Genomic DNA, 24,170 nt, shown 5'->3' on the forward strand with positions numbered 1-24,170 from the left:
TTTACCCAAAGAAAATGAAAACACTAATTTGATAAGATACATGCATAAATTAATAAACACATACTATATTGACTATAGCATTATTTACAATAGCCAAAATATGGAAGCAATCCAAGTGTCCATTAGTTGAATGAATAAAAAAAGATGTGAGATATGTATATGGATATCTATCTATATATAAAAGTAGATACATATAATATTCCATTTTATATCTATAGTAGAGATTATATATATGTGTGTGTGTGTGTATGTATATATATATATATATGTAGGGGATTATTATGTTAAGTGAAATAAGTCAGAGAAAAACAAATACCATATGACTTCAGTTATATGTGGAATCTAAAAAACAAAACAAACCAAAAAGCAGAAACAGGACTATAAATACAGAGAACAATTTGATGATCACCAGAGGGAGTGGGGTGGGGGAACAGGCAAAATGGATGAAGGAGAATGGAAGGTACAGGCTTCTAGTTATGGAATGAATAAGTCATGGGAATGAAGTTAAAACACAGGGAACATAGTCAATGGTATTACAATAGTGTTGTATGGTGATGGATGGTAGCTACACTTGTGAGCATAAGATAATGTATAGAGTTGTGAAATCACTATGTTATACACCTGAAACTAATGTAATATTGTGTGTCAACTATATCCAATTATATATATATATATACACACACACACACACATATATATAGAAAGCTCTTAAAAATGATAAACCATAAAAAATGCTTTCAATTCTTTTTATAAGAAGGTTCAGTATAAATAAAAAAGGTAAATTAATAAATAAGTAAACAGATAAATAGGGGCACCTGAGGTGGCTCAGTCAGTTAAGCATCTGCCTTATGGCTCAAGTCATGATCTCAGAGTCCTGGGATTGAGCCCCTCATGGGGCTCTCTGCTCATTGGGCAGCCTGCTTTTCCCTTTTCTTCTGCAGCTCACCCTGCTTGAGTTCATTTACCCCCCTTCCCATCAAATAAATAAATAAAATCTTTTTTAAAAAGATAAATAAAGCAGGTGGTGACAACAGAGGCAGTCCCACAAAGTAGAAGGCCATTTTTTAAAAAATCACTTTGTGAAAACAAGAGAAGAGAAAGTTCTAGAATCGTGAAGTTGGGAAAACTATTCTGGGCTATTCTTTTCAAAGAACAGGAAACTTATTTCATTAAAAAAAGAAAATTAAGCAAAGATTTTTAAGGGAGAAAATAAAGAACAAAATAATGTCCCAACAATGAAAACATGCCCCCAAAAGTCTACAAAATAGATGGAAACTACGAACTATTATTTTAAAACAAAGTGAAAGAAAATGTTTAATGCTATAGGATAGGAAAGAAAACATAAATTGGAATTTGAAAAGATTGAAAAATTAGTTGATTGAAGAAAAATCCATGAAGTACTATATTTAAGATACTCAAGGATGGAAAACATGAGCAACTGATTTTCTATCCAGCCAAACTTACCTTCCAGTGTGACTACCATAGATAAATTGTTATGGATATTCCAAGAATTGAAGTGTTGTTCTCTTGAGCTCTTGCTGAAGAATCTACTAAAGAATGAGTTTCAGACAAAAGCCCTCCCCCCACCCCCCCAAAAAACAAAATGAAACTGGAGAGATTTCAGAGTAAGAGCTAGTCAAATTCTGTTTCCTGGCACTAGGTAGTGGTCCGTATGACTCAGTTCTATCCGCTGAGGTGGGATGGCAGAAATACAAAGTACTTCCAGGCACCATGTACATTCTCTTCACTTATTGGCCTGCTGGGTGCAAAGGGTCTTGCACAGTGTTTCTTGACACCAGTAGAAATTGTACTATTTTTATTTCAGATACCTCAAAATAATATCTATGCCTCACTGCTTCAAGATTACAATAATTACTGAATTCACCAGTTCAGATTAAATTTTGTCATTGAATCTAATAAGGAAGCACATTTGTAACACCAAATTTTTAAATACTTGGACAATCATATTTTAATATAGTGTTTCCTTTGTAATACTATGCATTTTATAGATACATTTAAAAACATTATTCTGAAAAGAGGTCCATATGCTTCATCCAACTGCCAAATGAGTCATGGAACAAAAAGAGGTTAAGAACTTCTGATTTAAATGGAAAGAGATGGGGTCTCTAAATTAAACAGAGTGCCTTTTCCCCACTCTGTCAACACACATTGAAAATAGCTTGAGTAAGAAATAAACTTTTGTTATAGTTAAATGAAAATGATATTTAAGAAAGGAAATTTTAAAAACATAATGGAGGTAAGATCTTCCTTGATTTCATTTAAATACTTTTGTAGAAAGAACTTTAGTTTTTCTGAATATTTTAGTAGCTTCCTGTTACTCAAAATCAATTTACATGGTCTTTACTGATTATCTCCAGGAGTCAAAAGAAGCACCAACCTGTCTCAGTTTTTGTGGTTGGGCAGACAAGGCCAGACTGAACATTTCTGTTACATGCCTGAGCCACACAGTGAGTCTGGTTTTTTCTTTACAATGTAAGTCTGGTTCGAAGTGCTTTTGGCTGTGTGGATATCAGACAGAAGTAAGTCCATTTCTCTACATTTTAGTATGTTTTTATAGTCTTCTATCACCAACCCCCCCCCCAAAAAAACCCTCATGAGATTATAACCTAATTGTAATTACGGACTTTATTACTGAAGGGCACTTTAGAGGTTATCTACTCTACCATCCTCATCTTTAGAAGAGTAAACTGAGAACCAGAAAAGTTTCAATTTGTACATGGTCAGATTTACCCATGGTCACACAACCAAGGTGGCAGTCTGGGCACAAACTGTGCTGCTTCTACACATGTGTTGCTAACATTGTACTAAGCCTCAGTCTTCTATCTTCCTTCTCTCCTTCCTGTCCCGGTAGAAATTTCAATGCTCTGTCTATGATTTCATTCTCCCTCTTGCCTAATACTTTGTATTCATTCCCTCTTGAGTCCTCTTCAAGCCACATTCCTTTCTGTCCCTTTCCATCCAGACTTTGAGAGAAAGAAACACATTGTCTCTCTTTTAATCTTTTATTGTGCATTCTTCCTTAATCCACAACACGCAATGCCAGACATTTCACTTAAACTGCTCTTCTCAAAGTCACGAACGTCAGTTTTCACTAAAACTGATGGACCATTCTCAGTGTTATTTTCTCTACCATTCTGCAGTATGTTACACTGTTGACTTCTTTTTTTTCCCTTCAAGTGCTTTCCTCACTCTTAGCCTCTGTAATATCATGCTCTCCTGACTTTCCTCATTTGGTTCCTCATGTTAGGCCATACTTTTAAATGTCCGTGAGTGTTTCTCATAAGAACACCCTCCTAATATCTCCCCATTTTCACTGCTAGATTTCTCATAACTTGATCTACTCCTGGGGCTCCGAATACCCACTGTGTACTGTTTTTCTCACAAATCTAGTCTGCAACAGTTCTTTCACCTAAATTTCATACTTGGCTGGGCATTGGCACCTGGACATCCTATAGCCCATTCAAATTCAGCATGTTCCTTTTGTGTCTTGGCTCCAGAATTCAGACTTCATTCCAGGGCACTGTCATTACCACCATCATCTTCTACCTTGAGTACTGTAAAGCCTCCTGACCGGTCTCATGTCCCCAGTCTCCCCTTCCTCGCTGCTGTCAGAGAGGTCTATCTAAAACAAAAATATGTTCATGTTCACTTCTCTTTCTAAAACCTATTTGTGATTCCATTCCCTTCAGGGTAAGTCCAGTGGAGCACTGCATAAAGGTGCTTTCTTGGTCTGACTCTGCTTACCTTTCCTGCCTCACCCTTTCTCAAACACCATACAGCGCCTAGTTTTCTGCAAGAAACTTCCTCTTGTCTTTTGCCTCCTGCAGTTTGCCTGTGCTCTTCCCCTACCTGCCTTTCTCTCCCTGCCTTTCCTTCCACTTCCCGTACTCTTGGATAACTTCTTTGAATATCTCAGATCTCATCTCTCGAAAGCTGGTTGAGGGGCCTTTTCTCTCTGCTTTCATAGGTGCTCCGTACTTACTCCTATTACAGACAGCATTCATCATAGTACATTGCAATTGTCCCTGAACTTGTCTGTCTTCTCCCTTTATTTGTAAGACTCAAGAAGAGCAGCTGTGTCTTACCACCATGCCCCCAGGATCTAGCATCTACATTTTCTTTTAATGGATGAATTAATATACCCTTTGTTATAATAAAGACGTTTTGTTTTCTTCACTGAAGTAAAACTAAAGCTAGGCTACAACCAGCCTTTGGGAGCCACACCATATCCCTACCTTATAGGTGAGACTTAAGTCCTCTGAAAAACTAAATAATTATATAAGCTCTCTTGGACCTTTGAAATAAATAGAATAGTACTTTTCCAGTCTAGTGAGTTATAATAAGGGAACACAAATTTTCCGAAGTGTTAAATGAGAAGAACCTTAACTTCAATAATTCTGTGAAAATTCTAGGAAAACTTTCCAAGTTCTCTTTCTTTTTTTCCTTTAGAACCTGGGAGAAGATTTTCTTTCTTTCTTAAGGCTGTGTATAATTCTTTTCTTTACTTCATGCATCTGGTTCAGTGACTTTGAATTAATTATAATGAATAAATGAGAAACAAAAGGATCAAATGACCTTTATTATACAAACACATCTGTACTTAGATGTTGCCTAAGAACAGGTGGCTAAACCTCAGAAGACCCACAAATTTATCTGGTAGGCAAATTGTGAATACAAAAACATTATCTTACTATTTTTTGTTTTCTAGATATAATGCCTAAAATTCCAATTAACAGTTGTTAATCATCCTACCACTGAGATAAATGGCTTTTAAATCTACCTTTGTTACTTATATGCAGAGAAACATAACATTTTAATGTTCATGAATGCTGGCCATGAGTTGAAAGAAGTAATACACTTAAAAACCTCTCTAACACAATCCAGTGTGTGTATTCTTTAGGTGTTCTCTTTCACCTTCTTGGTGACCACCCATTTCGTAGGTTGAACCTGGACTCTCTCCTCAGTGTCCTTTTCTCTGTTTGGTCCCTTTCTGGTCCACATCAGCCTCTGGTTTCTTCCCATAAGGTTCCTTCTTAGGAGTAACCCTGTGATGATTATATTTGTTTCCTGGCCTTTACATTATCAGGGGTAGGTATCCTTTTATCTACTCACCATGGCTTTGCTCAGAGAACTGATGTTTTTTAAGCCCTCTTGATAACTCTGTTACAGTATCAGAAAGGTCAATCAAACCTAACAGGATCTCATCTAGATTTTTCTGTTCTTGTTATGCTTCTAGCTTCACTGTTTCTACTCCCTGAGAGTAAGCATTCTCAGAGGTTCCATCTCTGAAACCATTTTTCTAAATGAAGTCCTTTAACAACATTGTTAGGAAGAGTAATAACCCATTCTCTTTTCAGTTATCCCTGAGTATATTTCTCTTGGTCTCTGTTTGTGACTGCATTATTAATATGTAGCATAGTTAAATTGAACAAAATGAATTTCTTAAAATTCTAATCAATAAATCAAAACTTAAATCAGCTAGGGTTTATGTTGGAGCAGGAACCTGCCAAGATATGAGTTTGAGCTTTTTCAAGAGTTTATTTTTAAAGCATGATTAACTATGAAAGGAAAACAGATCTCAATTGTTTTGTGCTGGATTTTTCAGTTAAACATACAACTCTCTTTGAAATCCATGTGAGCCAAGTTTACAAACATAGTAGCAGGTCTTTAATATTTTCCTGGCATTGAGACTGTTCTAGTAAAAGGAAGAACACATTTATATATGTTTATTCTAAGAGAAATATGCTTATATGTGATAATATAACTACCAAAACATAGACCCTTCTCCTCAACTGCTGCTTACCTTAATTGCCATACAAGGCCACTGAGTTGGTAAGCTGAGCATTAGAGGTGAACCTGTAATACTCTTAATGTGTCTACAGCAAACTGAGTCTTTTTGAACAAGCATGAGTTGATTTGTCATTTGCCATCTAAATAAGAGTGTAAATTTAAAATTAGAGGATCACTTTCTCTGTGGCGATCTTTTGGGGATTTCAAAATGAATTACTGCCAATCCAGGCAGAAGCATGGAATACCCAAGGATTCCCATTCACTATATGAGTTATCACCTGTTTTATAGTATTTGAAGTTCGCATGCTTCTTCCTTCCCTTTCCTTATTGTTTTTGGCATTCCCCAAATAACCCAGCAAACGGATTTTCTTTTTAAAGTAGATTTTTGTTCCTTTCCCAACATATTTTTATCAATATTGGTTTGCTTTTCTGTCTGCTACCTGGTGGGATTATTTTAGCTGTCTCTGAGGTTCTTTTTTGTTGCTGTTGTTTTGAAATTTAAGAAATAGTGTTGTGTTTTGGCAGTTCAAATATTTTATTAATACTGATAGTGCTTCTATGAGCAAAGACATCGGATATATTTATTATACTTGATACTATACAATTTATGAAATTGGCAGTAGAAAACCACTAGATACTTACCACTAGATACTTACCCACAAAGATACTTACCCACAATTTAAATTTAATGAATCTAAATAATTTGATTTTTTATTTCTACTGTGTTCAATGTTTAATAAACTATTTTTATTATTATACATCCATGTATACTATAAAAACTGCTACCTACATCATATGTAAAGTTATAGGAATAATCAAACTGGAATGTTCTGACATTAACTGATAAGTTTCAGAGCTTATTATTTCCAGTTCTGTTGATTTAACTTTGGAAGTTTGTGTGTTAAATTCCTTATTTCTTTTACTAAAAACATTTTCTGTCTTTAAGATTTAGCTGAAGAGGTGTAATCTTTACCAAAATTGTCATTTAAAAAATTACATTGTGAATATTTAGCATGCTCTGGTCCTAAGCAGTATAATTGTATTTGCAGTGGATAAATTGTTAACCTGAAATAGAAAGAACTCTTACGTGGATTAGGATAGTTTTTCTTGATATTTTGCAAATCCTTAGCCAGCTATGAACATACAACTAAATAAGATTATAATTCACAGAGAAAAGAGTCTATCATGTGCTAACATATTTTTAGGAGCTTTTACATGATTGTTTTTGGAGTGGGAAAATACAACTTAATAGAAGTAGATAAATTTCATAAATTAATACCTAAATGTTCTACATATGTGTTTTAGGTTTTATTTTGTTTTTAAAAATAATTTGGAATCATTGCCTTTACCAAACCTGTTTGGTGTTCTCACCATCAAACTGTGTGTTTACTTTTTTATTTGCTTAGTGTTATCTTCTCTTCATTAGGATATGAATTCCATGAAGGTAAAGAGTTTGGTTTTGTTTGATGCTAAATCTGCATTACCTATGTGACCAACACACAGAAGGAGCTTAGAATATATTTGTTGAATACATGAATAAATAAGTAAATTGACTTCATTTATATCATTTTTCCTTTTTATTTGACATTTTAAGCATTTCTTTATATTATTAAAGAAGAAAACACCATTTTTAAGAAGAAGTCATGGTATGCTAAAGCAATTAAATGTAAATCAAATCTGGTGGAGATGTTTTAGTTACTGGATGGTGGGGCGGGCAGAGGGAGAAGAAGAGAGACTCCACAAGCAGACTCCCTGATGAGCGCAGAGTCAGAAGTGGACTCCATCCCAGGACCGTGAGATCATTATCTGACCCAAAACCAAGAGTTGGCTGCTTAACCAACTGTGCCACCCAGGTGCCCCTGCTTTTATAAATATTAAAGAATATATTCTATCTAAAAAAAATTAGATTTTTATACTCACTGGGGCTTGAACTGGAATAGGACAAGAAAATTCAATTCTGTCAGCTTTTAAAAATATAATAGTAAATTCTAAGTGTATTCTGTCACATTTTAGTGGTCTCAGACCTAGTTTTTACTCCTACTCTCTTATCTTTCTTTTATCTCCCACTTCCTTGTTTCTCCCTTTTCTTTTCTTCCTTCAGAGTAAATGAGGGGATAAATGGTCAAATGTGCCAGTATGCTGGAGTAACTAACTGTTGCTCAGTCAATCCCACTTCTTTCTCAGGTCTCTCAAACAATCCCATTTTTATCAGTTTACATTCTGTACTGATCTCCTTTATAACTTCATGGACAGGCATTTGATAGGCAGTTATAACATGGAAAGTTTGGGAATACGATATTAAAAAGTAGCTTTACTGCCTATTAGTAGTTATATTGGAGCTGTGGTGCTGTCAGCAATGCATTCTCCACTGCTTGCTTACCGGAAGTTACAAGAATGGACATCTGGACAGTTTGGAGTGTGGCAGAGCCTGCGGAACTAATAAATCACCACGGAGCAAATCTTACCTATTTCAGGGGGTGGGGATTGTATCATTTCTCTTGAATTCAATTGACATATTTGCTTCAAACAAAATCTTGAATGACACAGCCTATCCATAGTCTTTGGAAAAAGGGGAGATGGATTTTAGAAGGTATTTGGGGTTCCTAAAATGTCATGATCTCATTCACTGGAAAGTAGCCATTGGCATTTCAGCTAACTTTTCTTTTATTGGATATCCATTTTCGTTGAGCTTAGTAATGTGAATAAATAACTAATATACCATGGAAGGGTTGGGGGTCTGGGGAACAAAGGATCAAGCAAACTGAACCTGCCTATACTCAAACTTGAGTACAGAACAGATCTAGTTGAAATATCCCCACCCTCACTTTCCCTATGCTTCTCCTCCCCAGAAAGCAAGTAATTTTAATGTTGATATTTTACTGATATTTTTGGTCAGTACTATCCTATTACCAGTATGATTAATAAAATTAGAATATAGCTAATGTAAAGCATTTGGCAATATTTTGGGAAAACTTCCATGTAGAGAGATGAGTAATCATATACTTAAATTTAAAACTTAAACTTATTGGGGCACCTGGGTGGCTCAGTGGGTTAAGCCTCTCCTTTGGCTCAGGTCATGATTTCAGGTCCTGGGATTGAGCCCACGTCAGGCTCTCTGCTCAGTGGGGAGGCTGCTTCCCCCCTCTCTCTGTCTGCTTCTCTGCCTACTTGAGATCTCTCTCTCTCTGTCAAATAAGTGAATAAAATCTTTTAAAAAATTAAATAAAAATAAAACAAACATACTTTACAAGATGAACATTTGTACGTATAGGATTTTTTTTAAGGAAATTCAAGAAAGACATTGCTTTTGTTGTTTTATTGTTTTGTTGTTTTTGTTGTTGTCAGTTCTTAAATTAACTTTTTTTTTAAAGTATGGAACTCTTCACGAATTTGTATGTTATCCTTGTATGTTATCCTTGTGAAGGGGCCATGCTAATCTCTGTATAGTTCCAATTTTAGTATATGTGATGCCAGAGTGAGCACAAATAAACTTTTATTTTGGAAAACTTTAGATTTACAGAAAATTTGCAAAGATAGTACCAAGTATTTCCATAACACAGTTTCTCTACTTAAGTTTTTATTTTATTACAAGCATAGGTTAAAGATACTGTAGGTTTGATTCCAGATCACTGTAGTAAAGCAAATATAATAGAGTGAGTCAAATTAATTTTTTAATTTCCTAGTGCATATACAAGTAGTGTTTATATGATGCTATAGTTTATTAAGTGTGCAATAACATTATGTCTAAAAAAACAGTGTATATACCTTAATTAAAAGATATTTTGTTGCTTAAAAAGTGGTAACCATCATCTGACCTTTGAGGGAGTTGATCGTTTTGTTGGTGGAGGGTCTTGTCTTATTGTTGATGCCTGCTGACTAATGGATGGTGATTATTGAAGGTTGGGGTGGCTGTGGCAGTTTCTTAAAATAAGACAGCAACGCAGTTTGCTGCATCTCTTGACTCTTCCTTTCCCGAACACTTTCTCTGTAGCCCGCAATGCCATTTGATAGCATTTTACCCACAGTAGAACTTCTTCAAAATTGGACTCAATCCTCTCAAATCCTGCCACTGCTTTATCAACTCAGTTTATGTGATATTTTAAATCCTTTGTTGTCATTTCAACAGTCTTCCCAGCATGTTCACCAGCAGTAGAGCCATCTCAAGAAACCACTTTCTTTGCTTATCTGTAAGAAATAACTCCTTATCTGTTGAAAGTTTTATCAAGATATTGCAGCAGTTCAGTCCCATCTTCAGGCTCCACTTCTAATTCTAGTTCTCTTGCTATTTCCACCACATCAGCAGTGACTTTCCCCACTAAAGTCTTGAATCCCTCAAAGTCATCCGTGAGGGTTGGCTTACTCATGTTGATATTTTGACCTCTTCCCATGAATCATGAATGTTCTTAATGACATCTAGAATTGCGAATTCTTTCCAGGTTTTCAGTTTACTTTGCCCAGATCCATCAGAGGAATCATTATCTATGGCAGCTATAACCTTACAAAATGTATTTCTTAAATAATAAGACTTGAAAGTCAAAATGACTCCTGATTCATGGGCTGCAGAATGGATGTTGTGTTAACAGGACTGAAAACAACATTAATCTTACTAGAAATCTCCATCAGAGCTCTTAGGTGACCAGGTGCATTGTCGATGAGCAATAATATCCTGAAAGGAATCATTGTTTTCTGAATAGTAGGTCTCAACAGTGGAACTTAAAATATTCCGTAAAACATGTTGTAAATAGATGAGCTGTCATCTAGGCTTTGTTGTTCCATTTATACAGCACAAGCAGAGTAGATTTAACATAATATGTAAGAGCCCTAGGATCTTCGGAATGGTCAGTGAGTATTGGCTTCAGCTTAAAGTCACCAACGTGTTAGCCTGTAACAAGAGAGCCAGCCTATCCTTCAAATCTTTGAAGCCAAGCCATTGACTTTTTCTCTCCAGCTATGAAAGTCCTACATGGATTTCTTTCCAGTATAAGGCTGTTACGTCTACACTGAGAATCTGTTGTTTAATGTAGCCATCTTCATCAATTATCTAGATCTTCTGAATCACTTGCTGCAGCTTCTACAGGATCACTTGCTGCTTTACTTTGTTAACAGAAGGCTGTGGCTGGTTTGATCCTCTGTCTGGACCATAGAACTTTCTCCATAGCAGCAATAAGGCTGTTTTGCTTTGTCATCATTCCTGTGTTCACTGGACCAGCACTTTTAATTTTCTTTAAGAACTTTTCCTTTGCAGTCACAGCTTGGCTAACTATTTTCTGTAAGAGGCCTAGCTTTCAGCCTATCCCAGCCTTTGACATACCTTCCTCATTAAACTTCATAATTTCTAGCTTTTAATTTAAAGTGAGAGATATGCAACTCTTCCCTTTATGTGAACACATAGAAGGCATTGTAGGGTTATTAATTGGCCTAATTTTATTACTCTTGTGTATCAGGGAATAGGGAGGCCCACAGAGAGGGAGAGAGGGAATGGCCAATCAGTAGACCAGTCAGAACACAGTTTTTATCAATTAAGTTTGTTGTCTCATATGGGTGTGGTCATGGTACCCCAAAACAATTAAAATAATAATACCAGAGACCACTGTAACTATAACAAATATAATAATAATGAGAAAGTTTGAAATATTGGGAGAATTACCAAATTGTGACTCAGAGACATGAAGTGAGCTCATACTGTTGGAAAAATGGTGCTGACAAACATGTGAGGCAGAGTTGCCGCAGACTTTAAATTTGTAAAAAATGCAGTATCTGCAAAGTGCTATAAAGCAAAACATAATAAAAATGAGGTATGCCCGTATTTTTATAAAAAAGAAAGGAACATAAAAAGGCACAACTACTAAACAATATGTATCCGGGATGGAATCCTGGAACAGAAAATGGACATTAGATAAAAACCGAGGAAATCTCAATAAACTAAGGACAATAATAATAATAATGTATCAGTATTGCCTCATTACTTGTGACAAATGTACCATACTATGTAAAATGTTAATAATAGAGGAAACTGGCTATAGGGTATATAGGGACTGTGTACTCTTTACCTTTGCAATGTTTCTATAAACTTAAAACTTTTAAAATAAAAAAGATTAAAATAAAATATAATTCCATCCTTCCCCTCCCCCCAAAAAGTTAATCATATATTTATTCAGTATCTACTCTGCCCTCAATACTTTTTGGTCACTATTAAAATGTCAATTCTTTGTGAATTCACATTGAATCAAAAAATGTTCTCTGGGTATTTGCTGGGTTCCAGACACCATTGCAGCTGACAAGGATGCAAAGATGAGTAAGACATAGTACCTGTCCCCAAGGGACCCCTCTGCTGAAGGCCAAGAACAACATAGCCTGCCTAGGTTAGTGTTGTCAAGGAGGCAGAAGTCATGGCTTGTGGGAAACCAAGGGTAGGGATCATTTATTTTGCTGGGGCTGAAGTGTTAGAAAACAGCTAACTCTGAGAAAAATACAATAGACTGAATACCAGAGGAAATTTAAACAAGTATCTGACAATTTGAGAGTGCTGACAAGGTTGTAGTGACATTCAGAGGAAACTGGAGTAATGAGAACTCTTTCCAGTGGTGACTAATTACAAGTAAAACTGTGAAATTTTTAGTTCCAATAGGAAACAAGTTCAGTATAAGCCAACAGTTTTCCTATATCAAAAATTGATGTGGTACAAGAAAATATTAAGAATATAACCTACAAGAAAAAAAAATAGTATTCTTGTTCTCCCAAATGAGAAGCTGGTCTATACCAAAATAGCAAATCCAATTCTGTTCTCACTTGTCACCCTTTTACCTCTTATGTACAGAGAGTCATCTGTAAGTTAGACCAAAAATTAGAGAAGATTCAGAGAACCAAAAAAAGCATAGAAATGAAAACTAAAGTCATTTTAAAAGCCACAAAATTGCTTCATATAGAAGAACGGTTTCTATCTCCCTAATTCCCAGTAATAGAAATGTTATTAGGAGAAGGGCACTGACAATAATGGTTTTTTTGAACAGAGGTAAAGGAAAAGACCTTAAATTTAGCAAAATATAATTAAGTGCAAGAAAAACTCCCCAATTTGAAGAATCGAAGATACATGTTTTAAAGTCAGTAATAGGAGGAAACTGCCCTCCTTGATTTAAGGAGATGTCCTGCCCTTTGCTGGAGGTCTAGTAACAGAGATAATTGTTTCCAGCTATTCAGATAAAGAGGGTCGTCTTTGGTTTAAAATCGTATTAGATATTAACAATTATTAGCAAGTATATAAAATAGCAACAACTGTTTAGTGATCTTAACACATAAATATGACAGCTACATTAGATTTCGGTTCCCAAAGGAAAATGAAATCCATCAAAAGCAAAGAAGAATCCCAGCTGGCATAAGCACTTGACAGATTGAAAGAAGGTAGATATTTCCTGTAATCTATTCTATTCTCAATCTTTTGTTTCAGCTTTAACATTTCTATCCCTTTGAATGCTATTCCAGCCAGTCCACCTGTATCCAATGTATAATAGCTTTTTATAAGTAGTAGCAGTTTTTTCTATATGTAGACAATAAGAGTGCCCATCTTCAGGAGTAATTGTTTTTCTTTAGAATCAGACTACTCTTACTTTTTTCATTTTAGTTGATTACTGGGTGCTTTCAGAGCTTTTCTTTTCATATACTACATATATTGTAGTCACACTACGTCCTTAGCCTTTGTTTCAATTTATAAGGAATACAATTAGCCTTTTTAATGCTGTAGTCACAATTAAACCTCCCCTAATGGTTAGGAATTGGTCTTTCCAAGGCTGAGGAGGTGTTTCTAATTATTCATTCCTCGGTTTGTTTCTTACAGCAGCCTCAGCTGTGCATTATTATTCAAAGGTTAATGCAAGCTGAGAAGTGGGTAAATTAAATCTGCTTGGCCTCCAACAACGCTGTGTATTAGCAGACACTAAGATGGGGATGGGCAGTATAAGGTATTTCCACCATTGTAGCACTGCCAAAAGCAAAAACCACTAAATCCCTCAAAGATACCCTATATTGACAGGAATTATTACGGATACTACAAATGGGTTGTTCTTAAATAGCAGATCTTCAATAAAATCTGTGTTTGTTTTGCTTAAAAAGAGAGAAGGCAATGGCTGAAATCAGAAAGGTTATAATAGCTTCTGTAGAAAATTGATGTAGCAGGTGCCTGGGTGGCTCATTCGGTTAAGCAGCTGCCTTCGGGTCGGGTCATGATCCCAGGGTCCTGGGGTCGAGCCCAACATTGGGCTCCCTGCTCGACAGAGAGCCTGCTTCTCCCTCTGCCTGCTGCTCTGCCTATTTCTGCTCTCTCTCTCTCTGTCAAGTGGATAAATAAAATCTTTTTTAAAAAAAGATGTAGATACCATGACTAATGAACTTTGTATAATATTAAATCACTAAGTTGAGTGCGGGAAGTCACTTCTATAAATGTTTTACAAGGGCAGACTGCAGAAATCTCTCATGAAAGCAAGGACATAATGGGCTGTTCCTAGACAACTAGGCAAAATGAAAGTGCTGTCATAGCTACACCTGTGCGATTATTGTGAGGAACAGAATGTTTCTAGAGCCTTTCATTTGCTTCCCTTTTAAAAACATGTATTCTTTATAGCTATGGAATCAGGAATTTTGTAGATTCTTAAGGATGCCTCAGAAATGTTGGTACAAAGGATGTGGGAAGTAGAGGACATACCTCAGTAGATTTAATGAATACACCAAAAGCCAAGAAGTAACTTCTTAGTCTTCTGTTTGGTTACTCATTCTCTCATTTCTACTGAGGTGTTTTGTGGGGATGATCTCTTAAAAACTCTCCTCCAGTTGGGGCAGCACTTCTGCCAAGAACCCAGAGAGCTCAGTCAAGTACCTTCCATTCCTTCACTGGAGCAAACAAGCTAGATATACCTATGCTGCCTGCCCTGTCCTTATTTCCTTTGACCAAAAACCGGTGTATCTTCTGACCTCTGATGATGGGCTAAAGGGGAAAAGAATAGGAGATAAACTCTACTACGCATGTCACTGAAAATCTGGATTTTTTTTTTTTTTAACACAAGGCCTGACATGAAAGCCACTATAAGGTATTCAAAAATCCAGGTTTATGTATTAAATAGAGGTTTAAGGAGGAAAAAATGGAGTGATCTCATTTTAGAATAATCATCCCATCTTGCGTAATTGTGGTGAAGGTTAAAGACCATGATGCATATGAAAGTGGTTTGTGAACTCTATAAGCCTATCTAGAGATTAAATATTTTTAAATACTAACAAAATATATAAATATTAACTAAGCTGCTTAGTGTTTACATGATATCAGGATTTACATAACTCAAATCTGCTTTTTATTCATACTTGTCTGTAATTTTGGCCAATTCTAATCTCTTAAACAGAATTGTGAAGCTAATGCTAGCACCAGTTAGTTTATCATCAGTACTGACTTGTCTTCCGTCTCTCCCACTTCCAGTCTACACTGAGCCTTGATGTCAGAGCGTTGTGTGGGAAAGAAGAGAAGCTTTTGAATGAGACAGTTCTAGGTTTGAAATTTAGTTCAACCACTTACTGTGTAACCTTTGTCAAGCCATTGAACTTCTTTGAGCCTTAGTTTCATATAGCAATAATTTTGCAGGATGGCAATAATTTGAAGAAATATATGTTAATGGTAATAGTTACCGTTTTAAAAATGCTTTTTGCCAGGCACTGTACTTAACACTTTATGGATATCTAATTCTTATGACAGCCCCACAATGTAAATCAAGTTTCCTTTTCCAGATAAGAAAACTGAGGCTCACAGAAGTACAAAAAGTACCCAACATCACATCTGACATGTAGAAGATGACCAGTAAATCATATCACATGGATTTCATTGTGTGATCCCTACTTAGAACCTTCCTTCAATGCCTGTCAACCTTTAATGTACATACTAATCATCTGGAGATCTTCTCAAAAATGTAGATTCTGGTGATGCCTGGGTGGCTCAGTCGGTCAAGTGTCCACCTTCAACTCAGGTCATGATCCTGAGGTCCTTGGATCAAGCCCCACATCAGGCTCCCTGCTCCTCAGAAAGTCTGCCTCTCCCTCTCCCTCTGCCTGCCACTTCCCCAACTTGCATGCACATTCTCTCTTTCTCTCCCTCTCTCTCTCAAATAAATAAATAAAATCTTTTTTTAAAAATGTAAATTCTGATTCTATTGGATTGCATAATGCTGTTGCTCTCTGGACTGCACTTTGAGGCCCTCAGTGACTCCGATTAGTGGTTCTCAATCCTAGGTACTCGTTAATTTCTGATCGAATTAGTCTGGCATGGGACCCAGGTGTTTTGTTTTTGTTTCTGTTTAAGTTCCAGAAGCAGTTCAAACTTTTCTTTTAATACACTGGACTGCCTTTATTCATGAAATCATGTGCTGAATATATACATATGCATGTGTGTGTGTATAAACAAAGTGGAGTTTTTCTAATTGAAACTCGGGGAGGGAGCAGAGAGATTAGTGATCCCAAAAGACCTCACTGGAGCCCTGCAGCTCCTAGAAGGAACAAATTTGAGAACCATAGGTCTCCAGAATATATTTCCAATTCCTGTCATGGCATTTGAAGCCCTATAGTATCTAACCTCAGTCAGCTGGCATCTTTGCTGTTCTCCCAAAAAAGAAAATCACTTACCTCCTCTCTGCTTTTTTCCGTGCGGTGCCTTTAACCTGTTATGCCACATCTTCCCGTACCATGTTGAAATCTACTTTATATTTCCAACCCAGTTTAATTGCCATCTTTTTATGAAGCCTTTCCCTAGAGAAGGTGCAGTTCATGTCAGAACCACCTGTGGGATATGTTCAAACCATATGCTTACTCGGAGTAAATCTGATGTTTCTTCTTCTCAGGTCACTGCTGAAATGAGACCTGCTAGTGCTTTGGTGTAAGAACATCTACCCACCAGGAAATGAAATCATTCTTTTTACAGGGCTCCCATAGCATCCTAATTAGGAATACCATGAGCACATTATCTTGCCTTCTCCAGATATGAAGCCCCTTGGGGATCAGGGCTGATCATAGCACAGTGCTCTGCACATAATAAGCAATGAGGAAAAGGTGGGGAACTCTTGAAAATAAGTCTCCGCACCCAATAACCAGCATTTTGGTCTTGGTGGAAATCTTGATCTCCTGAAGTAATCATAGGGAAATTTTGAATTAAGTCCGCTAAATGCCAACTTTTATTGACAGTCAGTCAGTGTCTTTTAATGTGGGATTATTATTTACAGTAGGGTTTATTTTTTCCACCTAGCACCTTCCTCTACAGAGCTGACATTTAGCTTTTCTTCTCCTGAACATGGGGCGGGGGGGTGTCTCTATTTTGTTATTTGTTTTTGTTGAAGTGGTAATTTGTCTCTATCATAGAGAGGAGAGATAGATTTTAATTTTTTTTTAAGATTTTATTTATTTATTTGACAGACATCACAAGTAGGCAGAGAGGCAGTCAGAGAGAGAGAGAGAGGAGGAAGCAGGCTCCCCGCCGAGCAGAGAGCCCGATGCTGGGCTCAATCCCGGGACCCCGGGATCATGACCCGAGCCGAAGGCAGAGGCTTTAACCCACTGAGCCACACAGGCCCCCGAAAGCTTAGATTTTAAAGCTACTATTATATAGCATCTGAGAATTTGGACTTGGTGGCGTCTCAGATGTTGTTATGGGATGGAATAGGTGAAACTGAAGTTATTCTTTACTGAATTATTAACCAAGAAAGATGGGACTCAGCAGTTACTTGTCACTTTCTTTCATGAGCTCTGTATTGAGTAGGGAGAAGCATGGGGGACAGAGAGAGACATTAGCATACAAGGTGTCATACAGCAGATACAGAAGAGGGAAGTCAGACCCCCTAAAGAGAAACCCTTCTTATTTCCATGTCTTGGGTTGAGGAGTAAACGATGAGGTGAGCTTCAGGACCCTGATTCAGCCCTGCTAGTTTCTCACTTACCTGAAAATATTAAGAGCATAAATTGTATAACCCTTTACTATGGGCCAAGCACTGTTCTAAGCTGTTTATATATATTAATTCATTTATTACTCACATCAACTCTATGAAGGAGCCATTTTTCAAAAGTGAAGTAACAGTAGAAAACTAAATAACTTGCTTTAATTCACTCTGTTAGTGGCAGAGCCAGGATTCAGACCCCTGGCTGTCTTGATCTGAAGCCCGCTGTCTTTACTATTAAGCTATACTAACAGACTGGTGTTTTACTAAAGATGTTTGTTTATTATTTTTCAACAAACATTTATTGTGTATCTTCGTGCGCAGTTTACTTTTGCCATTGGCCTTCTCGTTGACCTGCTGGAAGAGAACCATGATGGTGGGTCTTAGAGCCAGATAGCAATGTCAGGGATACAAAGGAAAATGCAGGATATCACAGCCAACATTTTGGGGAATAAATTAGCCATATGAAGAAATTATTGCTTACCATTTTTCTGTCCAAAAACAAAAGATGTTCTCAGCCAAAGAAAAGTGTATCAAGTATATTGGGGGTATTTAATCTACTTGGAAAACAAACTGGCTTGGTAATAACTCTACACAAATAAACTGATAAACCGTAACTATCCTGTCTAAGAATAGTTAGCTCCTGCTAAGATCTGCCCCCTGGTAACTTTCAAATGGAATTTTTACTTTGATACAGTATTATAAATGTTAGAAAACAATAAAGCTGCTTTTGGAATGATACCAGGGAACTTTACATTCTGTCCTCTGTGAGTAGTAACATTTTTGAGAACTAAAAGATTTTGGGAAGGATGTGGCTTCCTCAGAACTCTGTAGGGCAACAGTGACTTGCACTCTGTCAAAAGCTTATTTAACCTGCCGGTAAGATTAATAGACACGTTAAAGTTCTACAGCCTTCCTAACACATGTACGGGGGAAATTTTTAAATAATAAAGAAACATTACCTGCTACATTGGGTAGCTCACATGCCAAAATTGTTCTTACATCGCAGGTAAGAGAGGCTAGTTCTGTAAGTCCTGAGTACCTTCTGACCTTTCATCTCTTACACAGAATAGAGAAAAGGCACAAGCATCAGGGTGGGAGGTGGGCAACAAAAGTAGTGTTGCAAGAAGTTGTAACGTTTGCTAAGGAAGTGGAGAGAGTAGCATAAGATCAGTATTTCGGTTTGAAAAGCTTAAAAAAAAAGAAGAAGAAGAAGAATTGGGTAGCTAAAATAAAAATGGCTTTTCACCAAACCTGAATCTAATCCTTGAAACATGCCCAGGATAAAAAGATAAAAGAAAACCTGGGTATTAGTGTCGATCTCTGGTCTCCTGTCTTACACCGGGCAGTTCATTATAATAGTAACTATATGGTTTTTCCAGGTGAGTCTTCTTATCTAAGTTGACAGCAAATTAAGATCCTCTCCTTAGGATCGGAAGGCTCAGGTTTCTTCTATGGGTGGGGTCTTGAGCAAAGCACTTCACTTTGTAGAACCTTAATTTTATCACTTTTGAAATGAAGGCTTTGGTAGACATGATTTTCAGTGGGAGAGGAGCTTCTACATTTTTTCAAATTATCACCGCCCCCAACACACACACACAAAATACACGCTAAGAATCACTGCTGAAGGAGGTACTTTTTTCTGTAAGAGGGTATGTTGAAAAGGGAAAAAAGGCTGCGAATAACTCGGTTAACTTATTTCTAGAGTCCTTTCAGCTAACTAAAGGATTAAAAATCCTATAGCAGTATTTTAAGTAATTCTGATTGATTTCATGCCCAGTTGTCTAACTCAGTGAAATTCCAGTCCAGTTCTAATGCTTCTGCTTCTTCTGTGTTATGAAGAAGTTGAACTAGATGGTCTCCCGAGTCTTTATAATTGTAATCTTATTTCTAACAACCCATATATATAAAATAAGATTTGGTTCTTTTTGACTATAACTGTCTTTGTCCTTATAAGTGAATGTGTCTTATAAAGATGCAGCTTGGGAGAAAAAGGAACTATCAGCAGTTTTTCCCTGTGGTCTTCCTTCCTGCTTCCCAATTTCTCTGTTTCTCCTTGCTCATTATTTCGTATAGTTACGTCTTAAAATTTTAAGTCTGTTGCAAAATTGTATACTCACTGCAATATATCCCACATTGGGCAAATTAAATACACACACACACCATACACGTAATATATAAAGAAGCAAGAAGTCTGAGGTGTCATCAAGTCACTGAGTCGTTCTTCAGTAACTTATAGAAGGCTAGTTTTACTCACTAAGGATGCTATCTTATTAGCTACTGCCTTCCCTGGGAAAAGGAAGTATTGTGATTATTAAGTACTAATTATTTTTTTGTTTAAAAACCTCTTTTTCTCCAGTTTCTTCATCTCTGCTAAGTTGTTGACATTATTAACAAAGATTACAAATTATATGACCATAATGACTTTAGAGTATGATTTGGGGGGCGCCTGGGTGCCTCAGATGGTTAAACATCTGCCTTCAGCTTAGGCCATGATCCTGGGGTCCTGAGATCAAGCCCCACGTTGGGCTCCTGAATCAGTGGAGAGCTGCTTCTTCCTCTGCCTCTCTCTGCCTCTGCTCATTTGCTTATGTGTGTGTCTATGTCTCTCTCTCAAATGAATCAATAAAATCTTTAAAAATAAATAAATAAAAGTAAAGTATGTTTTGGTAAAAGATACCTACAGTCAACTGAAATCATGTTTTGTTTTGTTTTTTATCTTCACATCTCAAATCTGGAAAATGTGATTGAGGACAGAGATCCTTCTCATTAATTAAGTACTCATTGACAAAAAGTATAAGATAATTTTTTCAAGAATAAGGACCAGACTGCTAACAACTAGAAAGAAAAATATATGAAGGAGAAAATATGAATCACTCAGTCCTCCTTAGAGCTTAGTGTACAAAGTGGATCTTTTCTATCACCGCTATTGTTCCTAACCTCCTAAAATGTGGTGGACTTTGGTGTCATTGGTCTTCAAAAAAAATTACCACATACAAATATAGAAAACCTCACGACTTTATGAAATACCATTCTTCATTTGTTCTCTCAAGAGCTATAATCCTGGCCTGTTTACTCAATACCCTTTTAGCTATAGAGGATGTTCTTTCACTATCAAAATGAGTCCTTTTTTTCCTATGACACAGATAATGCTGTTTCTTAAGATTTTTTCTTTTCCAAGTATTAAAGTCCCATAAGTGACTTTTTATAATACTGTGTTTGCATAGGATGTTACCACTTCCAAAGAAGTATTTAGCCTTTGATGGTAAAGGAGATGTACCAAGAAGAATACAGCTAACTTGAGGCCTAAAGGACATATAAAATGGTCAGACCTACAGAGCATCTTATCCAAAGCCAGGAGGCAGGAAAAAGTCCAGCTCTCTTGAAAGTTTTATAAGTAGGTCCAGTATGACTAGAAAATGGAGGTGGAGGATGGGTAAGTGGTAAGGGATGAGACCAGAGAGGTCAACTGGAGCCACATCTTTTTGAAAGACTTTGTATATTTCAAAGGAATTTGGGCCTGATCTTGAAGGTATTAAGAAGGCAGAGAAAGCAGGAAAACAGAAGATCCCACTTAAATGATTTTCTGGAAATTGCCCTATCCACAGTTTGATGGATGGATTGGAAGAAAGAAAGACTGGAGGCAGGGAAACCTGCGTGCTGGTACCATCATCAAAGTGAGAGCTAATGCAGCCAATAAACAGATTATAGAGCTAGAGTCTACAGGCTTTGGGGAAGAAGAGAAAGAGGAAGGAAGGTACAGTCAAGGATAACTCTTGAGTTTCCCACCTGATTAGAGGTTCCATCAGTTTTGTTAGGTTGATTGTCAGAGGTGGATAATGAGATATCTAGAATGAAGATGAACAAACAAGGTAACTGGCGGTAGAACCCCTAGGAGAAGTTACCCTAAAGTGTAGAGAGAGACTCTTAGAGAGATATGTGGGCAAGAGAGCTTTTTAGGAATCAGGTAGTAGAAGCTACAGTTTCAGTAAAATGAAAACAAAAGGCACTGTTGAATTTAGCAACAAATAGGTCAGCTCGTGACCTTGAGAAAAGTTTGAAAACATTTTCCCCCTTGAAACTCCCCACTTCCACATGTTTTTTCTCATTTCGTTCATACAGTTTGGTGGTATTTCCCCTCTTTAGCTGCCTTTCCTACTATCTTTATCTGTAACTGGTCTGCACCTTGCTTTCTTATTTTTTTAAGTGATGGGACTATGCTTTCCTTCCAGTTTGACATTAGAGAAACCTACATTATTGTATTATAAGCAAAAAGCTCAATATTCCTACAGCTGTTTACTTTGAAAGGGACTGTGGAGATATGTGCAGCATGTCATTTGCCTGTGAACATTGTGCTCACCACCAAAAGGGATGAATTCAGCTATGTGGAATCTGACATATAAGCAGAGATTTCCAGAGCTCCTAAAAAATCCCTTGTACTGTTTTCTCTTCACCATTCTGTCCCCATCAATTTCAGGTTAGTGTTGGCACATCAGACATTCTACAAAGGCAAGTTTCTTGTCCTTTGGAGCCAGGATCCCTACATTGCCTGGGCTGCCTTACTCTTTTTCTATCTCAGAGTCGATGTTAAATGTAAAGGCGACAGGCACAGCCAAAAACTCTTGGTCTTAGAGTCACATCTATGACACAGCACATCGAAAGTAGTCAGATGTATTTAAAATATCTTATGATCTTAAATAAAGACAGTGAATGCTTAGTCCTTTTCAGCATTTTTATTGTACATGTGTAATATTTCATTTGTGTAGAAGGGGTCATCCACTGTAGGCCACAGCATAGAACGCTGAACACAGTTTACAAGGTTGATTCTCTAACAGAATTCCTCCAAGGGGCAACTTTTGTTATTCAACTAATTAGTAATTTGCTAACTGATATTTGCATTTTAATAGATTTATCTAATTATATTTTATTTTTAAATGACTCTGTTAGCTGTGTTCATCTTTCTTCTTTAAAAAATAAAATCTGAAGGGACATCTGGGTGGCTCAGTGGGTTAAGCCTCTACCTTCAACCCAGATCATGATCTCAGAGTCCTGGGATAGAGCTCCGCATCAGGCTCTCTGCTCAGCGGGGAGTCTGCTTCTCCCTCTCTCTCTGCCTGTCTCTCTGCCTACTTGTGATCTCTCTCTCTGTCAAATAAATAAATAAAATCTTTTTTAAAAAATAAAATCTGCGGGACGCCTGGGTGGCTCAGTTGGTTAAGCAGCTGCCTTCGGCTCAGGTCATGATCCCAGCGTCCTGGGATCGAGTCCCACATCGGGCTCCTTGCTCCGCAGGGAGCCTGCTTCTCCCTCTGCCTCTGCCTACCACTCTGTCTGCCTGTGCTCGCTCGCTCTCTCTCTAACAAATAAATAAATTAAAAAAAAAATAAAATAAAATCTGAAAATAAAACTAAAGGGTATTTATCACTAAGGATGCTGCAAGTGGGAAAACATTGCTAAGTAACCTCATACCTAAGAATCCTGAAGTTAAGTAAACATTCCATTGAGTGCAAAATTGGATTTCCTGGAAGTGGCAGCTTTGATTTCTGAAGATTTCTAAAGTTCTGCCCTATCTACATACATATCCTAAGATTAGACTGCAGGATGATGATGGTGATAATGGTGGTAGTAATAATGATTATTAATGTCTGGGTCTTAGTAACCTGTTTTCTAGTTCTGGGATCTTAAAACCCTTATAAAATCACCAGGCAGTTAATCTTGTGAGTGTGTTGATAAGCTTCTGTATCATCCACGAAGCATAATAACATCTAGAATAGCAGCTGACATTTGGAAAAGTACTATTTGAGCCATTGCAGGCCCATTTTCCAAGCTCTGGGAGTACAGCTCTACTAAAATTTCCGTTGCCACACAAGGTTCTTGCTGTAGTTGCCTCATTTTGTGAGGAAACTAAGGCACTGAAGGATTATACGGGGAGATTACATATTCACCAGGGCTCTACAGGCCTTACATGGTAGGACTAGGATTCAGAGAAGGAAGTCTGACTTAGAGTCCAGTCATGTTCGTCATCATCACTCTATAATGCAGGTGTCCATGGCACTAACTTTTATTTGGTCAACTTAAGAGGGAAGTGATCGTTAAAAATATTAAATTGTCTGCAGCTTCAGCACCTCACTTTTTTGGTCCAAAGTATATAAAAGCCCATTCTTCTGTTTTATGTAAATGGATTTATATAAATTCAAATAATTCTGACATATTAAAAAAAAAGATTGATTTGGTCAGTATGGGCTACTGGAGCCTTTAGATCTGTATTGACCACTAGCCACATTGAGTTGTTTTGATTTAAATTCATTAAAATCAAGTGAAATTGAAAATCCACAACCTCATTCTCACTAGCTCCATTTCAAGTGCCTAAAGGCCTTGTGTGGCTAGTGCTTACCATACTGGATAACG

At 37.0% G+C, this 24,170-nt stretch overlaps 1 protein-coding gene across 1 annotated transcript in view; it reads left to right on the plus strand.

The window, feature by feature from the left end:
* Positions 1 to 439: 439 nt before the first annotated feature.
* LOC308345791 (ubiquitin-conjugating enzyme E2 E2-like) overlaps positions 440 to 24,170 on the plus strand; it is a gene marked incomplete at its 5' end in the record, with an annotated part of 110,785 nt that continues 87,054 nt past the window's right edge. Inside the window, 2 exons of the mRNA XM_080808283.1 lie at positions 440 to 460; positions 21,371 to 21,519. Coding sequence (XP_080664409.1) covers positions 440 to 460; positions 21,371 to 21,519 — 170 coding nt within the window. The remainder of the gene's footprint in view (positions 461 to 21,370; positions 21,520 to 24,170) is intronic.

The sequence above is a fragment of the Martes martes genome (assembly GCF_963455335.1).
Source record: "Martes martes genome assembly, chromosome: 1".
Lineage (NCBI taxonomy): Eukaryota > Metazoa > Chordata > Mammalia > Carnivora > Mustelidae > Martes > Martes martes.